The 20,779-nt window shown below is 43.8% G+C and overlaps 1 protein-coding gene across 1 annotated transcript in view; it reads right to left on the bottom strand.

Moving 5' to 3' along the window:
- Positions 1–20,779, bottom strand: part of LOC126267993 (odorant receptor Or2-like) — a 62,330-nt gene that overhangs the window by 9,722 nt on the left and 31,829 nt on the right. Inside the window, exons 5-7 of the mRNA XM_049973356.1 lie at positions 11,686–11,788; positions 2,225–2,326; positions 64–219 (exon numbers count right to left, since the gene is read on the bottom strand). Coding sequence (XP_049829313.1) covers positions 64–219; positions 2,225–2,326; positions 11,686–11,788 — 361 coding nt within the window. The remainder of the gene's footprint in view (positions 1–63; positions 220–2,224; positions 2,327–11,685; positions 11,789–20,779) is intronic.

Below are 20,779 nucleotides of genomic sequence, written 5' to 3'. Positions count from 1 at the left end.
AAAGATAGTAAACCTCCCCTTAAGTGAGAGGTAGCGGACGAGCGGAAGAGGCGCACCACGCACCAGCAGAAAGGTGTCCCTGGAGATGGTGTAGAACTTGCTGGCGGTGAGCCGCAGCGGGCGGTGGGCGCGGCAGAGGAAGACGCGCAGCTGAGCGCGCAGGCGGCGCGGGGCGGCCGTCCAGTCGCTGCTGTACGCAGACATCTGCAGGCGCTCGCTCTGCAACACAGCACAGCACAGCACGGCCGCTGCTCAGTCCACACGTCACGCGCAGAGCACGCCACTGAGTAGCCTGCTTGCGTCACAAACGCAGGCTACCTAAGCTAATAAAGAACAATACACTACTGGCCATTAAAATTGCTACACCACGAAGATGACGTGCTACAGACGCGAAATTTAACCGACAGGAAGGAGATGCTGTGATATGCAAATGATTACCTTGTCAGAGCATTCACACAAGGTTGGCGCAGGTGGCAACACCTACAACGTGCTGACGTGAGGAAAGTTTCCAACCGATTTCTCATACACAAACAGCAGTTCACCGGTGTTGCCTGGTGAAACGTTGTTGTGAAGGCTCGTGTAAGGAGGAGAAATGCGTACCAACACGTCTGCGACTTTCATAAAGGTCGGTTTGTAGCCTATCACGATTGTGGTTTATCGTATCGCGACATTGCTGCTCGCATTGGTCGAGGTCCAATGACTGTTAGCAGAATATGGGATCGGTGGGTTGAGAAGGATAATACGGAACGCCGTGCTGGATCCCAACGGCTGTAACGGATCGTGCAGCCACGTCTCGATCCCTGAGTCAACAGATGGGGACGTTTACAAGATAACAATAATCTGCACGAACAGTTCGACGACGTTTGCGGCAGCATGGACTATCAGCTCGGAGACCGTGGCTGCGGTTACCCTTGACGCTGCATCACAGACGGGAGCGCCTGCGATGGAGTACTCAATGACGAATCTGGGTGCACGAATGGCAAAACGTCATTTCTTCGGATGAATCCAGGTTCTGTTTAAAGCATCATGATGGTCGCATCCCTGTTTGGCGACATCGCGGTGAACGCGAATTGGAAGCGTGTATTCGTCATCGCCATACTCTAATTTTTTGCAGGATAATGCACGACCGCATGTTGAAGGTCCTGTACGGGCCTTTCTGCATACAAAAAATGTTCGACTGCTGCCCTCGCCAGCACATTGTCTAGCTCTCTTACCAATTTAAAACGTCTGGTCAATGGTGGCCGAGCAACTGGCTCGTCACTTTACGCCAGTCACTACCCTTGATGAACTGTGGTATCGTGTTGAAGCTGCATGGGCAGCTGTACCTGTACACGCCATCCAAGCTCTAATTGACTCAATTCCCAGGCGTATCAAGGCCGTTATTAGGGCCAGAGGTGGTTGTTCTGTACTGATTTCTCAGGAGCTATTCACCCAAATTTGCGTGAAAATGTAATCACATGTCAGTTCTAGTATAATATATTTGCCCAGTGTATTACCTGTTCATCGTCTGTTCTTGGTGTAGCAATTTTAATGGCCAGTAGTGTACGTCATGGCTCAGAAGTTGCAATACGACTTTACCTTCGATTATACCATCGTGTTATTTTAGGCTTAAGTTGGTCAACCTGGGTTGCTGGAGGGAGCCACTGTCGTGTTATATCGAGAAGCATTAAGAATATATTACTGGACAAAACGAACTGCAGGCCCTCCAGAAGTGCTAGCTAATTATTTTTTTAAGGAATTGGAGCTTGCCATCACGAACCATAATGCACAGAGTGCAATAACTTGAAATGTGAGGTTATACAAACTAATACTTAGAACAAATTGTATAGGAGTTACATGTCACGTCAAGGCAACATGCCGACACTCTATAGGGCATGTTGGGTTATAAAAGCGGTATGTGAGCGAGCGTTATCCTGTTGGAAAATACGCCCTGAAATGCTGCTCATGAGAGGCACATGGAATCACTAGACTGGCGTACAATTTTAGAATAAAGGGTGCGTGGTATAGACACGAGAGTGCCGTCATACAAAATGTCACCCCTGCCCATAACTCGCAGATGCAGGTTCAGCGTGGCTAGCATGCAGACAGGTTAGGTGCAGGGCTCCACTGGTATAAGTTCCCAGAGAGATTTGTTACCTATGTTTACGATGAGTAGAGAGGCTTCTTTTTAAAAATGTGGTATTAGTAAAATTATAAAGCACTGTGGAGCAGTGTGCAGACTCACCTCTGTGAGGATATCGTGGCCCAGCCAGCAGTAGAGTAGCAGCTGCTCCGATATTGCGGACAGGTACGACCCGTACTTGAACAGCCACTCCGAATCCGTCTTCTGTGTACACAACAGTTTCCATTACACAGTGTTACAGAACAGCCACTATAATATTGCTCAACCTTTTGCTATATTAAGAGGCAATGTACTAGACATACCTCAGAAAATCCTTTTACTAAACCGCTGAAATGATGCCCGGCCATTAATCTCCGTTGCAGTTTGCCTATACAGCGACTTCCAGACACAGCAAAAATTTGTCAGTACTTCATATAATGACTGACTGAATTTAAAAATTTAAAATACTATCATGCTATACTCTTTAACAGGTATAATCTTAGGTTAATGATTTAACACAGTAAGTCAAGTATTAAATTAGAAACTGTTGCACCTATCTTGAAGCTGCTTAACTCACCGCGCGCAAATTACCCACATAATTTTCACCAAGTATTTTAGAATGAGATCATCTGGTGATTCACAAGAAATTTTGTATTTAATTGCAAACGTTTTGGGAACATTTTCTCGCTGACACCAACAAATGAAAGGAAAAAAAATTAATTTGCTACTAAATTCCTCTGTTCGTGCAGCAATAAGCACCGGGCTTGACGTTTGCATTTATTACTTCTTTACTACTAATTCTACTCGCAACCTATTTTGTAGATAGTATCCACAAACGTCCGTGAACGTACCTGCAAAATCATGTGACTGCAAGACACCATAGGTCAGGACATATGATGTCATGAACATTGAGATGCATGAAATACTAGACTTTTGCGTCTTCAGCCAAGAAGGTTTTATTGCTTAACGTCAGCTGTTTAAGACATTAACTCATCTGTAAACTAATCACATATCCATACAGTGGATATCGATTCTTTAAATAATCGAGGTTGTTGGTTAGTGGTACGTTATAAACGTAAACAATGTGTACTGATTATTTTGTCCAAATTTTTCTGTGACTTAGAGCATCGGCAGCTGGCATTCCGTGCTGGTTGCCTCATAGCTGGTGTACTTTGCTCGTCGTCATCGTGACATATAATAAAGATCATGTATAGTTTTAACGTGTTGACTTCCTACTTTCACGCCAATGTTATTTTCAAACACACTCGCTCTTATTGTATCATCATTTCGTTTTATGACATAGTATTTAGGATTTATTTGTATCTACCTGCTGTTTAGTCTGATTTCTCCGCTCTATGCTGGCTGCAACTCTTATTCCCCTTGTTCCTTATATTTATAACAGCGTTTTTTGCAGCGCCAGTGTGTCCTGAGCACTCCAACTGACAACAGGATTCCTTTGAGTAGGCTTTGTATGTATGTCGGCATACATTACACTTATGCCTAGTTGTTGTGTAAGATTATTCACGATTGCACTACACATAGCTGCCAGTTATTTATTTAAATCTATTTGGTGTCTGTCTTTCATACTCAGTTGTGAAACATTTATGGTAGCCAAAAGAGCGAAACTGATCGTGTGAAAAATATTTGTTGCAACTGACGCTGTCACTCAATAAAAATGTATGTTGACATGAATTTTATTTGGAATATGATCAGAATTGAATTTTATACATTCATTCGTTATCTAATTTTCCTTGCAAAAGTGTGCCCATAAAGCTCTTACGTACAGCTAAACTGGTTTACTTCATATTTTTCGTTACGATATGCCACTTGGTGATATGAAAATATTAAAGTTCTAAGTGACACATATTTTGACACTTGCAGATTCAGTCGTTGAAAGCTGTAGGGCACTTCCCCTTGACGTAGAATCATGAAATTTGGCAAGAAGGAAGGTTTTACATTATACGTTACGAGCAAAAACAGAAAATGTTTAGTTTATAATTGTTGTTGTTGTTGTTGCCTTCAGTCCTGAGACTGGTTTGATGCAGCTCTCCATGCTACTCTATCCTGTGCAAGCTTCTTCATCTCCCAGTACCTACTGCAACCTACATCCTTCTGAATCTGCTTAGTGTACTCATCTCTCGGTCTCCCTCTACGATTTTTACCCTCCACGCTGCCCTTCAATGCTAAATTTGTGATCCCTTGATGCCTCAAAACATGTCCTACCAACCGATCCCTTCTTCTAGTCAAGTTGTGCCACAAACTTCTCTTCTCCCCAATCCTATTCAGTACCTCCTCATTAGTTACGTGATCTATCCACCTTCAGTATTCTTCTGTAGCACCACATTTCGAAAGCTTCTATTCTCTTCTTGTCCAAACTAGTTATCGTCCATGTTTCACTTCCATACATGGCTACACTCCACACAAATACTTTCAGAAACGACTTCCTGATACATAAATCTATATTCGATGTAAACAAATTTCTCTTCTTCAGAAACGCTTTCCTTGCCATTGCCAGTCTACATTTTATATCCTCTCTACTTCGACCATCATCAGTTATTTTACTTCCTAAATAGCAAAACTCCATTACTACTTTAAGTGTCTCATATCCTAATCTAATTCCCTCAGCATCACCCGATTTAATTTGACTACATTCCATTATTCTCGTTTTGCTTTTGTTGATGTTCATCTGATATCCTCCTTTCAAGACACTGTCCATTCCGTTCAACTGCTCTTCCAAGTCCTTTGCCGTCTCTGACAGAATTACAATGTCATCGGCGAACCTCAAAGTTTTTACTTCTTCTCCACGAATTTTAATACCTACTCCAAATTTTTCTTTTGTTTCCTTTACTGCTTGCTCAATATACAGATTGAATAACATCGGGGAGAGGCTACAACCCTGTCTCACTCCTTTCCCAACCACTGCTTCCCTTTCATGCCCCTCGACTCTTATGACCGCCATCTAGTTTCTGTACAAATTGTAAATAGCCTTTCGCTCCCTGTGTTTTACCCCTGACACCTTTAGAATTTGAAAAAGAGTATTCCAGTCAACATTGTCAAAAACTTTCTCTAAGTCTACAAATGCTAGAAACGTAGGTTTGCCTTTTCTTAATAATTCTTCTAAGATAAGTCGTAAGGTCAGTATTGCCTCACGTTTTCCAACATTTGTACGGAATCCAAACTGATCCTCCCCGAGCTGCGCATCTACCAGTTTTTCCATTCGTCTGTAAGGAATTCGCGTTAGTATCTTGCAGCTGTGACTTATTAAACTGATAGTTCGGTAATTTTCACATCTGTCAGCACCTGCTTTCTTTGGGATTGGAATTATTATATTCTTGTTGAAGTCTGGGGGTATTTCGCCTGTCTCATACATCTTTCTCATCAGCTGGTAGAGTTTTGTCATGACTGGCTCTGCCAAGGCCATCAGTAGTTCTAATGGAATGTTGTCTACTCCAGGGGCCTTGTTTCGACTCAGGTCTTTCAGTGCTCTGTCAAACTCTTCACGCAGTATCGTACAGGTATCTCCCATTTCGTCTTCATCTACATCCTCTTCCATTTCCATAATATTCTCCTCAAGTACATCGCCCTTGTATAAACCTTCTATTAACTCCTTCCACCTTTCTGCCTTCCCTTCTTTGCTTAGAACTGGGTTGCCATCTGAGCTCTTGATATTCATACAAGTGGTTCTCTTCTCTCCAAAGGTCTCTTTAATTTTCCTGTGATCAGTATCTACACTCCTGGAAATTGAAATAAGAACACCGTGAATTCATTGTCCCAGGAAGGGGAAACTTTATTGACACATTCCTGGGGTCAGATACATCATATGATCACACTGACAGAACCACAGGCACATAGACACAGGCAACAGAGCATGCACAATGTCGGCACTAGTACAGTGTATATCCACCTTTCGCAGTAATGCAGGCTGCTATTCTCCCATGGAGACGATCGTAGAGATGCTGGATGTAGTCCTGTGGAACGGCTTGCCATGCCATTTCCACCTGGCGCCTCAGTTGGACCAGCGTTCGTGCTGGACGTGCAGACCGCGTGAGACGACGCTTCATCCAGTCCCAAACATGCTCAATGGGGGACAGATCCGGAGATCTTGCTGGCCAGGGTAGTTGACTTACACCTTCTAGAGCACATTGGGTGGCACGGGATACATGCGGACGTGCATTATCCTGTTGGAACAGCAAGTTCCCTTGCCGGTCTGGGAATGGTAGAAATATGAGTTCGATGACGGTTTGGATGTACCGTGCACTATTCAGTGTCCCCTCGACGATCACCAGATGTGTACGGCCAGTGTAGGAGATCGCTCCCCACACCATGATGCCGGCCGGGTGTTGGCCCTGTGTGCCTCGGTCGTATGCAGTCCTGATTGTGGCGCTCACCTGCACGGCGCCAAACACGCATACGACCATCATTGGCACCAAGGCAGAAGCGACTCTCATCGCTGAAGACGACACGTCTCCATTCGTCCCTCCATTCACGCCTGTCGCGACACCACTGGAGGCGGGCTGCACGATGTTGGGGCGTGAGCAGAAGACGGCCTAACGGTGTCCGGGACCGTAGCCCAGCTTCATGGAGACGGTTGCGAATGGTCCTCGCCGATACCCCAGGAGCAACAGTGTCCCTAATTTGCTGGGAAGTGGCGGTGCGGTCCCCTACGGCACTGTGTAAGATCCTACGGTCTTGGCGTGCATCCGTGCGTCGCTGCGGTCCGGTCCCAGGTCGACGGGCACGTGCACCTTCCGCCGACCACTGGCGACAACATCGATGTACTGTGGAGACCTCACGCCCCACGTGTTGAGCAATTCGGCGGTACGTCCACCCGGCCTCCCGCATGCCCACTATACGCCCTCGCTCAAAGTCCGTCAACTGCACATACGGTTCACGTCCACGCTGTCGCGGCATGCTACCAGTGTTAAAGACTGCGATGGAGCTCCGTATGCCACGGCAAACTGGCTGACACTGACGGCGGCGGTGCACAAATGCTGCGCAGCTAGCGCCATTAGACGGCCAACACCGCGGTTCCTGGTGTGTCCGCTGTGCCGTGCGTGTGATCATTGCTTGTACAGCCCTCTCGAAGTGTCCGGAGCAAGTATGGTGAGTCTGACACACCGGTGTCAATGTGTTCTTTTTTCCATTTCCAGGAGTGTATCTTACCCCTAGTGAGATAAGCTTCTACATCCTTACATTTGTCCTCTAGCCATCCCTGTTTAGCCATATTGCACTTCCTGTCGATCTCATTTTTGAGACTTTTGTATTCCTTTTTTCATTTACTGCATTTTTATATTTTCTCCTTTCATCAATTAAATTCAATATTTCTTCTGTTACCCAAGGATTTCTAGCAGCCCTCGTCTTTTTACCTACTGTATCCTCTGCTGCCTTCACTACTTCATCCCTCAGAGCTACCCATTCTTCTTCTACTGTATTTCTTTCCCCTATTCCTGTCAATTGTTCCATTATGACCTCCCTGAAACTCTGTACAACCTCCGGTTCTTTCAGTTTATAAAGGTCCCATCTACTTAATTTCCCACATTTTTGCAGTTTCTTCAGTTTTAATCTACAGGTCATAACCAATAGATTGTGGTCAGAGTGCACATCTGCCCCTGGAAATGTCTTACAACTTAAAACTTGGTTCCTAAATCTCTGTCTTTCCATTATATAATCTATCTGATCCCTTTTAGTATCTCTAGGGTTCTTCCATGTACACAACCTTCTTTCATGATTCTTAAATTATAATTATATCACACGAAAAGAGTATTTCTTTTGTCGATTGGTATCCGACTACAGACATGAAACTAAAACATTCACCTAAGTGTATGAAATCTATTCCCAGCTGCGAATACGATCAACTGTCAGCTGTATAAGGGAATGACGACAATGGAAATTTGTGCCGGACGAGGGGTCGAACTCGGTTTCCCGCTTAACAGCTTCGGCTATCAGTGCATGATTCACGACCAGACACGAACTTCCATGTTTCGTCGTTCCTGCGTCACAACCTGCACTCCCACACACATTATGTAATTCCCGTACAGAGGAGTGCATTTTAATTGAAAGTCGCTGCCTGGTATCGGCGGATAAATAGTCTTGGAATTTCTGGAACCGATGTCTTGTGAAAATCAGTGTCAATATCAGGCAAAAATCGCTGAAATCCTCGACTGCCTGAATTGATAAACTGTCTGCATACATATTTAGGTTCGTACGGATCCCTCAGTCCTCGAGTCCTGCGTGGAGGTCTCCTTTTTTCACATAACGCTGCCAGGTGTTTAGCTCTGGTAATATCGTAAGTAAAATATTTTACACAGATTGTCAGTTTCTTGAGCTGTTCTTGTGGGTTAAATTTGTCGAGACACTTGTTATGAACAGTATTACTTTTTTAACTACTACAAACACATTTCATATTATTCCACTGACGATAGAAGCTTGACGTTCACGTAGCTTTCGTGGGAAGAAAACCACCTTTCTTCAAAAGATTCTCCGAACTGTTTAGTTCAATCTCGAATGGGGTACATGAACCTCTTACGATTCTAGCAATGCGTCCTGGATTCATTCGATGTTTGCTGTTACGTGCACTCGCTAAGGACTCCAGATACTTTAGCATTGGTTGAGCGTTTAGCATGTGGTTTTGCTTGCAGACGATTTGCACTTTTCAGAATACTCCTAAAAAGCAGCTGTCTTTCATTCACCTTCGTCCCATTTTGCATCACTTTCTGATGTTACTTCTATATGTGTAAACAACGCAGCTTGCCACTGAGCCTATAATTACATAATAATGGTTTTCTGTCTTCTTATAAATATTATCTTGCAGTTTTTTTACATTTAAAGAGAGCTGGCATTCATCGCAGCAAGTCCGAAGTCATTCTGAATCTCTTTATGACCAAACAGTTACAATAAATGTAAAAGGAAGGAAGATCAGGCTTTAGCGTCTCGTTGATTTCAAAATCATAAGAGACCGAGGACTAACTCGGATTGCTTCAAGGATGGGGAAGGAAATAGGCCGTACCCTTTGAAAGGGATTTTCCTGGCATTTGACTGGAGTGATATAGGAAAGTCACTGAAAACCTAAATCAGGATGGCCAGACGCGGATTTCAACCGTCGTCCTCCGGAATGCGAGTTCAGTGTGCTAATCACTGCAGAGCCTCGTTCGGTACAGCAAATATAGACAACAGAACAAAAAAATGGTCAAACAGCTCTCAGCACTATGGGACTTCACTTCTGAGGTCATTAGTCCCCTAGAACGTAGAACTACTTAAACTTAAATAACCTAAGGTCATCACACACATCCATGCCCGAGGCAGGATTCGAACCTGCGACCTTAGCGGTCGCGCAGTTCCAGACTGTAGCGCCTAGAACCGCTAGGCCACCACGGCCGGCGACAACAGAACATTCGACGAGCAATCATCACGTGCTGTTGGCCGTATATGATAAATCGAGTGTGCTGTGAACATGGCTTCCATCTCTGCTGAAGATGTGGCATCCAGTATAATGTACTGGGTCTTGATGTTCCAGAAATCATCAGCTTAAACACATATTTGCGTTTGTAATCCATAACATCGTATCTTAGTTATCAGTTGAACCTCTTCCAGACAGGTCTACTGGTTCACAGTAGAAAGTCTGAATTTCGCTTTTCATCGACTTCTGCTGATTCCTGTCATACCTTTCTACGCCCGCGTCTCTTCATTGATCCAAAACTGGACCAAGCGTCCTTAAAGCTTTTGTTCACTAGATTTGTTTTCTGTTCGTACTTTCGTCCCCTGTTGTGACGGTCGACTGTACGGCTGCTCAGTTCGCCTACCTTTTTCTCACAAAGGAAGTGCATAATCTCGAACACACAGACCCACACGAAAATGTGCTTAGAATACATATCACTGGTCCCAAAGACAGTGGTATTAGCCACTCACATGTAAAACTACGCGTCTTACACGCGAGAGACATCACCTACCAAAGGTGTAAGAGGGTAACTTTGGTAACGTGAAGAAAAAAAAATACGGATAGAACATAACCTCTTCTTTTGCTAGTGACACAAATAGTGGAAGGTACCTATTTGTTCCAAAGAGCCACAAGCGAAAATCCAATGTTTCAGAGAGTCATATCTCGGGTTCTACTGATCGCAGACATGAGGGTTCAAGTGTTCTGGACAGTCCTTGCCCTAGTGACCATTTGTATAACTATACAAGGGACATTACACACTTCCTTGAGCGCATGCAAACTGAGCAAACCAGTTGGTTCTTTTGCATTAGGTGTGATCTAGAGTGGACCTTAGGCGCTTATAAGAGCGCCGGGAGTTTCTGAGGAAAAGCAGAAAAACCTTTATTTTCGGAACGAAAAGCACCAAATGTGGATACGGCCATTTCTACAATTTGTATACATGTCAAATCGTCGAAATTTTTACCGTATGGCCTTAATATAATACTCTCGGGGATGTTCGAAACATTTTTCGATTTCATTATTATTCACACAGCCAGGGTAACTACTTGTCACAGTGGACTCGCATTCGGGAGGACGACGGTTCAATCCCGCGTCCGGCCATCCTGATTTAGGTTTTTCGTGATTTCCCTAAATCACTCCAGGCAAATGCCGGGATGACTCCTTCCCCATCCTTCCCTACTCCGATGAGACCGATGACCTCGCTGTCTGGTCTTCTCCCCCAAAACAACCCAACCCAACCAACTACTCGCCAGTGAAAGTGCAACATGCCACCGTCTGAAGACACTAGCCGACAACAGCTGCGTTTTAAATGCGAATGTTTTTGGGGTGAGCCAATTGTATTTTAGACACAATTTCGTCCGGTTCTGAGTGTTGGAAGTCACGCACTTCGCCTTTGAGATATGGGCTAGAAGATTTTACCGAAATATCTGGGTAATGTTTGTCTCTCTGAACATGCCTCACGAAAGGTTTGCCACTATTGTTCTAGGGTGGCCCCATTGTGTAGCGATGCTTTCAGTTAATATTGTATGACATTATTGGTAGACAGATCCAATAGGGGTTGATTCCGCCATCTAATTAGAAAGATTTTATTCGAGCCCAATGACGTCATTTCTTGTCAAAGTAAGACATTTGTGAATACGATGTATCTCTTGAATGTGGTTGTTCGTAGCGAGAGAGCTTTTATAGTTTCGCTTCCTGTTTGCGTTGTTGACGACGAAGAGAGAGGGAAGGGAGTGGGTGGTACCTCGTGCTGGCATGTAGCATCCTCCCTTCGCATGACATCACGGGATTCGCCGAGATTAATGTACCCATACGGTGAACGGATCACCACGAATAGAGTCATATGCCATAACTCCTAAAGGAATTCACGAGAAGTCTGCGATTTAGGCATTAATTCGGGATATGGATGAGAGGTCTGATAATAAGGAACTGTGCGCCATCATCTATCCTCGCTGCTGGCCAAATACTCACGATCAAAATTTATTTCGTCTCTAGTATTCGAACCTGCTACCTCCATATCGAGGGTCATCACTCAAGTGTGCTTTAGAGAACTAGGATACTGCTTTTGTGAACGGGATTTGAAGGGGGGGGGGGGAGAGAGGTGTACAGAGTCACGTGTGCTGTGGACTGGTTGTAAATGAGTGCTACTAACCGCAGCTGTAACAACGAACGCGGTGATGCTGACTGTCAGGATGTCTGAAAGGAACTGCCCCAGCAGGATGGGACCGAGCAGGGTGCTCAGGCGCTGCACACACCTGGAACACACCAGCAGCTGACGTAAGTTACTGATGTGTAGCAGCTAACTCACGCACAATAGTGTTAGTAGTAAATTCATCCGTTCCAGCATAGCTTACACTTCAATGACTGCAAAAAGTGCAAATGTTAGTGCAGGTTGCCCACATGCATGGTCAGGTTCAATTTCATTGAGCATATGGTGTCAGGAAGACAAGCACCACACCACCCTCCCAACCCCTCTGCTATCTCCATCCAAATGAAATGGAAAATGGGAGAACCACCCCAACTGCATTACTGGGATAATTAAAAAACACAGAATGGTGGAAGTAGCACAGTTGTGGTTTGTAGCCCCATACGCAGTTCCATTCCTCTACAGCCAAGCAGAGCATAGTATTAAAATGATGAGTAAAATGGTGCAATGCTCAAAGATCTGCATTATTTCCACAACATTTAGTTACAATTTCACACACACACACATACCTCTGGTATCATATTAAAATTATGGATAGAAATGGTGCCAGGCTGCATTATTTGAGTTGAAAGTCAAGGATAATCACAAACACTTACTTACCTCTGCTGAAATATTAAAATTATACCTAAAATGGCGTCAAGTTGCATTATTTCTCCGAAACTCCCTTATAATTAACAGACTTCGATTGCACAATTGTAGTTGGAGCTAGACGCAAGAGACATTTAATTTCGGAAATCGTTACAGAATTCAATATTCAGAGATCCACAGTATCAAGAATGCCGAGAATATCAAATTTCAGGTATTATCTCTCACCATGGACAACGCTGTGGTCAACAGTCTTTACTTAATGACCAACAGCGGCAGTGTTTGCGTAGCGTTGTCAGTGAAAACAAACAAGCAACACTGTGTGAAATAACCACAGAAACATAGTAGGACGTACGAAAAACGTATCGGTTAGGACAGTATTAAGAAATTTGGCGTTAATGGGTTGTGGCAACAGACTACCGACGCCAGTGCCTTTGCTAACAGCACAACATCTCCTGCAACACCTCTCCAGGACTCGTGTCCCTATCGGTTGAACCCTGGACGTCTGGAAAACGGTGCAGTGGCTTGGCCAGGTAAGTCTCCATTTCAATTGGTAAGAGCCGATCGTAGGGTTCGCATGTGGCGCAGACCCCACGAAGCCATGGACTCGAGCTATCAATGAGGCACTGTACAAGCTGTTGGTGGTTCCATAATGGTGTGGATTGTATCTACACTGAATGGATTGGGCCCTCTAGTCCAACTAAACCGATCATTGAACAGAAATAGTTATGTTCGGATACCTTGAGAAGATTTGCAACCATTCATGGATTTCATGTTCCTAAACAACGATGACAAATGTACCATGCAACAGTTGTTCGCGACTGGTTTGAGGAACATTCTAGACAGTTAGAGCGAATGATTTGGCCACTCAGCTCGCCCGACATGACTTACATCTAACATTTATGGGACATAATCATAAGATCATGTCTCCATATCGATATGATTATTACCTTCATCATCATCATCACACATACATACAATCGTACACACTCACAAAGACACACACTCTCTCTCACTCACTCTCTCTCTCTCTCTCTCTCTCTCTCTCTCTCTCTCTCTCTCTCACACACACACACACACACACAAACACACACACACACTCACATACATTCGAACATACACACGAACACAAAATGGTAAACAGAAATGTTAAAGCGTAGATGGTGAATGTTAAAGGCTAAACGATAAGTGGCAAACGGTTAAACGGCAAAGAGTAAACTGAAACTTGCTGGCAGATTAAAACTGTGTGCCGGACAGACACTCGAGCTCGGGACCTTTGCCTTTCCCGGGCAAGTGATCGACCGTCTGAGCTACCCAAGCCCGACTCACGCCCGTCCTTACGGCATTACTTCTGCCAGTGCCTCGTCTTCTACTTTCCAAACTTTACAGAAGCTCTCCTGCTCTCCTTCTCCCCTCTCTCTGTCAATCTCTTCTTTACTGTTTTCTATGTCTGTTTCCCCCCACCCGTCTGTCCATCTCCTCTTCACCAGGTTCTCTGACCTTGAGCCTTGTTTATTGCTATTGGAAATTAAGATTCTGCAGTATACTGAAGCACCAAAGAAAGTGGTATAGGCACGCGTATTCAAATAGAGAAATATGTTATTCAAATACAGATATATGTAAACAGGCAAAATATGGCGCTGCAGTTGGCAACGCCTGTATAAGGCAACAAGTATCTGGCGCAGTTGTTAAATCGGTTACTGTCTGTAAAATGGGAGGTTATCAAGGTTTATGTGAGTTTGAACATGGTGTTATAGTTGTCGCACGAGCGATGGGACACAGCATCTCCGAGGTAGCGATGAAGTGGGGATTTTGCCGTATGACCATTTCACGAGTGTATTGTGAATATGAGAAATCTGGTAAAACATCAAATCTCCGACATTGCTGCGGCCGGAAAAAGATTCTGCAAGAACGACACCAAATACTAGTGTAGAGCATCGTCCAACCTAACAGAAGTGCAATCCTTCCACAAATTGTTGCAAATTTCAGTGCTGGGGCATCAACAAGTGTCAGCGTGTGAACCATTCAACGAAACATCATCGATACAAGATTTCACAGTTGAATGCCTACTCGTATACTCTAGATGACTGCACGACACTGGGCCTGTCAACACCAACATTGGACTGTTGATGACTGGAAACATGTTGCTTGATCGGACGAGTCTCGCTTCAAATTGTATCGAGCAGATGAACGTGTACGGGTATGGAGACAACCTCATGAAGCCATGGACCCTGCATGTCAGCAGGGGACTGTTCAAGTTGGTGGAGGCTCTGTAGTTGTGTGGGGCGTGTGCAGTTGGAGTATTATGGGACCCCTGATACTTCCAGATACATCTCTGACAGGACACACGTACGTAAGCATCCTGTCTGATCACCTGCATCCATTCATTTCCATTGTGGGTTCCGACGGACTCGGACAATTCCAGCAGGACAATGCGACACTCTACACATCCAAAGTGACCACAGAGTTGCTCCAGGAACACTCTTCTGAGTTTAAACACTTCCGCTAACCACAAGACTCCTCAGACATTAACATTATTGAACCTATCTGGGCTGCTTTAGAACGTGCTGTTCAGAAGAGATCTCCACCCCCTTCATACTCTTCCGTATTTACGGATAGCCCTGCAGGATTCATGGTGTCAGTTCCCTCCAGCACTACCTCAGACATTAGTCGAGTCCATGCCACGTCGTGTTGCGGCACTTCTGTGTGCTCGCGTGGACCCTACAGGACATTAGGTGGGTGTACCAGTTTCTTTGGCTCTTCAGTGTAGTATTCTAATCATAAAGTAATAAGTTATTAATACAATTTTCCTGTTTAGTAACAACGTTTCACTATTGTATATTTATATATATTAAAAAGTATATAATCCATTTGTGTGTAAACGTTAATTACAGAAACGTGTAAGAATTTGCAGTAAATCAGAAAGGTACATTTTAAGATTTTTGGTAACAACGTTTTCTAAGTTGTGTCAAAATCTCAAAGAAACTGGCCAAGAATTTTCGGAGATTAACGATTGTGAGCAAATCAACATTTACATTTTTATAACGTTTCCTCTTTTATTACATATATACCAGATGGCGTTCCAGTACGTATACAAGAACACTAGAGTATTCTAATGCAATGTTTATCAAACTTTCAAAGCAATCTATTAAGAACTTCCGTAGAGCTGAGATTCTGAAGTAACAAACATCTATGTTTGTACTAATATAGAAAATATAGATGTTCCTAATGCCAAATCTCAGAAAGTTTTTGACTGTTTGCGTTGAAATTTTAAAGCAAGTCGAGAACTCTTCTCTCAATCGCTGCACACCAGCTATTACTCCTATAGAAAAAAATGGACAGGACCTTTTTCTATGAATTTCAATGTAGTTAAATTTTTTACTGGTATGCATTTTCGCTAGGGGCCGTAGTTTCCGAACTATTCACGAGAAACGTACAAAAGTGGCCTCCAAACGCGTTATTCTTGAATAACTCTAAAACCATGGCCTCCACCGGAAATGACACAGCGCAGAATGTAACTACATTAAATTTCTTTCATTCTTTCTGTAAGATCAACAGTTTACACGTAGTGAGCGAGAGAATATGAAAATCTCGTGAATAGTTTTTGAAGGAGTTGTGCATTCATGAAACCCATAGCTAGGGGCAGCTGTGTATATACACTTAAAAAAAAGGGTTAGGATGCGCCATGAAGGAATTATCCGAATGGGACAAATTGGATGGTTTACTCTAGAGAAAGAGTTTCACAAACCGAGCAAGTCAATAACGCGGTTGTCAACCTCTGTCCGTTAAACAAGCAAATAATCGGCTTGGCATTGATTGGTAGAGACGTTGGATGTTCTGCTGAGGGATATAGTGCAAGATCATGTCTAATTGACGTGTTAGATCGTCAAAGTCCCGAGATCATTGCAGAGCCCTGCCCACAATGCTCCAAACGTTCTCAATTGGGGAGATATCTGGCGACCTCGTTGGAAAGGGTATTGTGTGGCAAGCACGAAAGCAAGCAGTAGAACCTCTCGCATGCGGGGCATCATTTTACTGAAATGAAAGCCCGAGTTAGCTGGCCACGAAGGGCAACAAAATCGGACGTACTGCTATGCTGTAAGGGGCCAGCGGGTGATAACCAGAAGGATCCTTCTATGAAAAGAAATGGTACCCACTCCTGGTTGTTGTGCGTATGGCGGGTGACAGTCAGGTTGGTGTCCCAACACTTACCTGGGGAGACTCCAGACACGTCTTCGGCATAGAATCTCAATCGACTGGAGTAGAATTGTCTTCAGTGACGACTACAGCTACGAACTTAGGCCAGACGGCTAGCGAAGACCTGCCTGGAAACGTCCTCGATAGCGTTGGGATGCAAACATGACTATCGCCCACCATCGACCCGGCAGCCAGTACTGATGGTCTGCGGTGCCTTTTCTTTTCATAGCAGGACCAGTTTGGTTGTCACCTGCAGTGTATTTATACCGCAGGAGTACGTCGACGATATTCTACGCCCTGTTTTGTTGCCGTTCATAGCAAGCAATCCTGGGCTTACATTTCGACAAGAGAATGTCCGCCCGCACTAGGTGAGAGGTTCTGCTGCTTGCCTTTGTGTATGCCAAACACTGCCTTTTCCAACAAGGTCGCCGGATATGTACCCAAATGAGAACGTTTGGTGTACTATCAGTAGGTCTCTCCAACCATCTCGGGATTTTGACAATTTAACGCGACAATCGGACAGAATTTATTACGATATCCTCAGAAGTACATCCAACAAGTCTATTAATCAATGTCAAGCCGAGTAAGTGCATAAGGTCCAGAGGTGGTGCAACGCATTACTGGCTTGCTCAATTTGCGAAGCTCTTTCTCTTGAACAAATTTTCCAATTTCTCTGAAATTGTTATCAGTCTTCTGTACCTACGTACACATCATATCTACTGATTTCTTCCCCATTCGGATAATTCCTTCGAGCTGTGCCTTCTTCTTCTGCTTTTTTTTCTAGAGCTTATGTGATACATTAGAGCAAGTTCTTAAAGAAATAGGATCTGTCCAAATTCTTGACCAAATGTTTTAATACGAGGATTACTACAGCCTCACTCTCTCAGATATTCATATTGCTCATTGTGCAATGATAAAGGCATCTAGCCCCTTAAATAGTGGTTCTTCTTCAGATTCTACTGCGTACAGGCGCGCGAAAATTGGCACGTACTTCGATGCGAGATGCCTTTAATAGGTTCCACAACGAAACATTGTCTCGAAATTTGGCAGAAAATCCGAAGAAATTCTGGTCGTATGTAAAGTACACAAGCGGCAAGACGCAGTCAATATCTTCGCTGCGCAGTGCCGATGGTACTGTTATCGACGAATGTGCCGCTAAAGCGGAGTTATTGAACGCAGTTTTCCGAAATTCCTTCACCAGGGAAGACGAATGGAATATTCCAGAATTTGAAACACGAACATCTGCTAGCATGAGTTTCTTAGAAGTAGATACCTTAGGGGTTGCGAAGCAATTCAAATCTCTTGATACGGGCAAGTCTTCAGGTCCAGATTGTATACCGATTAGGTTCCTTTCAGATTACGCTGATACTATAGCTCCCTACTTAGTACTTATATACAACCGCTCGCTCACCGATAGATCTGTACCTACAGATTGGAAAATTGCGCAGGTCGCACCAGTGTTCAAGAAGGGTAGTAGGAGTAATCCATTTAACTATAGACCTATATCATTGACGTCGGTTTGCAGTAGGGTTTTGGAGCATATACTGTATTCAAACATTATGAATCACCTCGAAGGGAACGATCTATTGACACGTATTCAGCATGGCTTCAGAAAACATCGCTCTTGTGCAACGCAGCTAGCTCTTTATTCGCACGAAGTAATGGCCGCTATCGACAGGGGATCTCAAGTTGATTCCGTATTTCTAGATTTCCGGAAAGCTTTTGACATCGTTCCTCACAAGCGACTTCTAATCAAACTGCGGAGCTATGGGGTATCGTCTCAGTTGTGCGACTGGATTCGTGATTTCCTGTCAGGAAGGTCGCAGTTCGTAGTAATAGACGGCAAATCATCGAGTAAAACTGAAGTGGTATCAGATGTTCCCCAGGGAAGCGTCCTGGGACCTCGGCTGTTCCTGATCTATATAAATGACCTGGGTGACAATCTGAGCAGTTCTCTTAGATTGTTCGCAGATGATGCTGTAATTTACCGTCTAGTAAGGTCATCCGAAGACCAGTATCAGTTGCAAAGCGATTTAGAAAAGATTGCTGTATGGTGTGTCAGGTGGCAGTTGATGCTAAATAACGAAAAGTGTGAGATGATCCACATGAGTTCCAAAAGAAATCCGTTGGAATTCGATTAATCGATAAATAGTACAATTCTCAAGGCTGTCAATTCAACTAAGTACCTGGGTGTTAAAATTACGAACAACTTCAGTTGGAAGGACCACATAGATAATATTGTCGGGAAGGCGAGCCAAAGGTTGCGTTTCATTGGCAGGACACTTAGAAGATGCAACAAGTCCACTAAAGAGACAGCTTACACTACACTCGTTCGTCCTGTGTTAGAATATTGCTGCGCGGTGTGGGATCCTTACCAGGTGGGATTGACGGAGGACATCGAAAGGGTGCAAAAAAGGGCAGCTCGTTTTGTATTATCACGTTATAGGGGAGAGAGTGTGGCAGATATGATACACGAGTTGGGATGGAAATCATTACAGCATAGAAGTTTTTCGTCGCGGCGAGACCTTTTTACGAAATTTCAGTCACCAACTTTCTCTTCCGAATGCGAAAATATTTTATTGAGCCCAACCTACATAGGTAGGAATGATCATCAAAATAAAATAAGAGAAATCAGAGCTCGAACAGAAAGGTTTAGGTGTTCGTTTTTCCCGCTCGCTGTTCGGGAGTGGAATAGTAGAGAGATAGTATGATTGTGGTTCGATGAACCCTCTGCGAAGCACTTAAATGTGAATTGCAGAGTAGTCATGTAGATGTAGATGTAGATGTAGATGTAGATGTAGATGTATTCATAAGCCAAAGTCTTTACTTAAACTAAGCCGGCCACTGTGGCCGAGCGGTTCTAGGCTCTTCAGTCCGGAACCGCGCTGCTGCTACGGTCGCAGGTTCGAATCCTGCCTCGGTCATGGATGTGTGTGATGTCCGTAGGTTGGTTACGTTTAATTAGTTCTAAGTCTAGGGGACTAATGACCTCTGATGATAAGTCCCATAGTGCTTAGAGCCTCTTTAACTTCACGTAAACTAACGTAAAAATAACTGTAGCCACGAGAACGGTCGACTGCTATTAGTTTTCTATAGAAGCTGCAAAACCGCAAATGGTATGGGTAAGTACAAATCAGTAGTGTCGGGCCTATTTCGAAATTGTGCCTAGCCGCTTCGTCAAATGATTTCCACTATATAGAAGCTGTAAAAAGTACTTGACAGTGGCATGTGGTTAAATTTTTTCTGTTGCATTAGAAGTCATGAAAGCTCCACAGGTGTCATAGATAATCGTTGATAACACTGTGATCACCGAAAACTAGTTTTCTATAAGAGGTATGATGGAACCTAAATCGTGATTTACGAGCCTATGACGGATGTTTCACTACGAAGAGCTCAATCCCTGTATGTGTTTCTGTAGGAAGCATTGTTGCATCATAAAGGGAGTGTTTTGAGGCCACTAATTACCGAGACTTTTTATCCAAGAAACGTCTACAAATGATCATTCTCTATAAACTGCGACTGAGTTGCTTATTACGGAACCACATAGTTACGAAAATGCCTGAAGAGAAGTTTTCGAAGAGTCCTATATTGTTTCCTTCATTGTTTCAGCCACGGACAGATATACATGTACGGAACAGCTTCACAAATGTGTGAGTAGCTCTAGGAATGTGGAACAAATAGATTGCAGTACTTTATACTCAACTGTAAACGTTCAGCAAAAGCGAAATTAACAGTTGGAGTGGCCCAAGAAAGCCTAAACTAAACACTAATATTCTGCACATGTGAAAAGACTTTATCCGAAAGGGTCAGCGACATTATAAGGATATCCAGTGACGATATTGTTGTCGCTGTCACCGTTGACTCATTGCAGTAAATTGTACAAGGACTTGGATAGTATTTTCACTTGGTCTGCTAAATGACAGCTGTCTGTAATGTAGATAAAGGAAATGTAATGTCAATAACAAAGACAACAAATACAGTTCTGTCCTATTTCAAGATTATTAGTTAATGTCTGGAACCTATCACATCGATGAATAACTGTCGGCAGTGCTACGAAGTGTTATAAAGTTGAAGCAACACGAGTTCAAAAAAAAAAGTGTTCAAATGTGTGTGAAATCTTATGGTACTTAACAGCTAAGGTCATAAGTCCCTAAGCTTACACACTACTTAACCTAAATTATCCTAAGGACAAACACACACACCCATGCCCGATGGAAGATTTGAACCTCCGCCGGGACCAGAGCACAGTCCATGACTG

This window comes from Schistocerca gregaria, chromosome 4, assembly GCF_023897955.1.
Source record: "Schistocerca gregaria isolate iqSchGreg1 chromosome 4, iqSchGreg1.2, whole genome shotgun sequence".
NCBI classification, from domain to species: domain Eukaryota; kingdom Metazoa; phylum Arthropoda; class Insecta; order Orthoptera; family Acrididae; genus Schistocerca; species Schistocerca gregaria.
The sequence above is the reverse complement of the archived record's forward strand: the minus strand, read 5'-3'. Positions and strand labels throughout refer to the sequence as shown.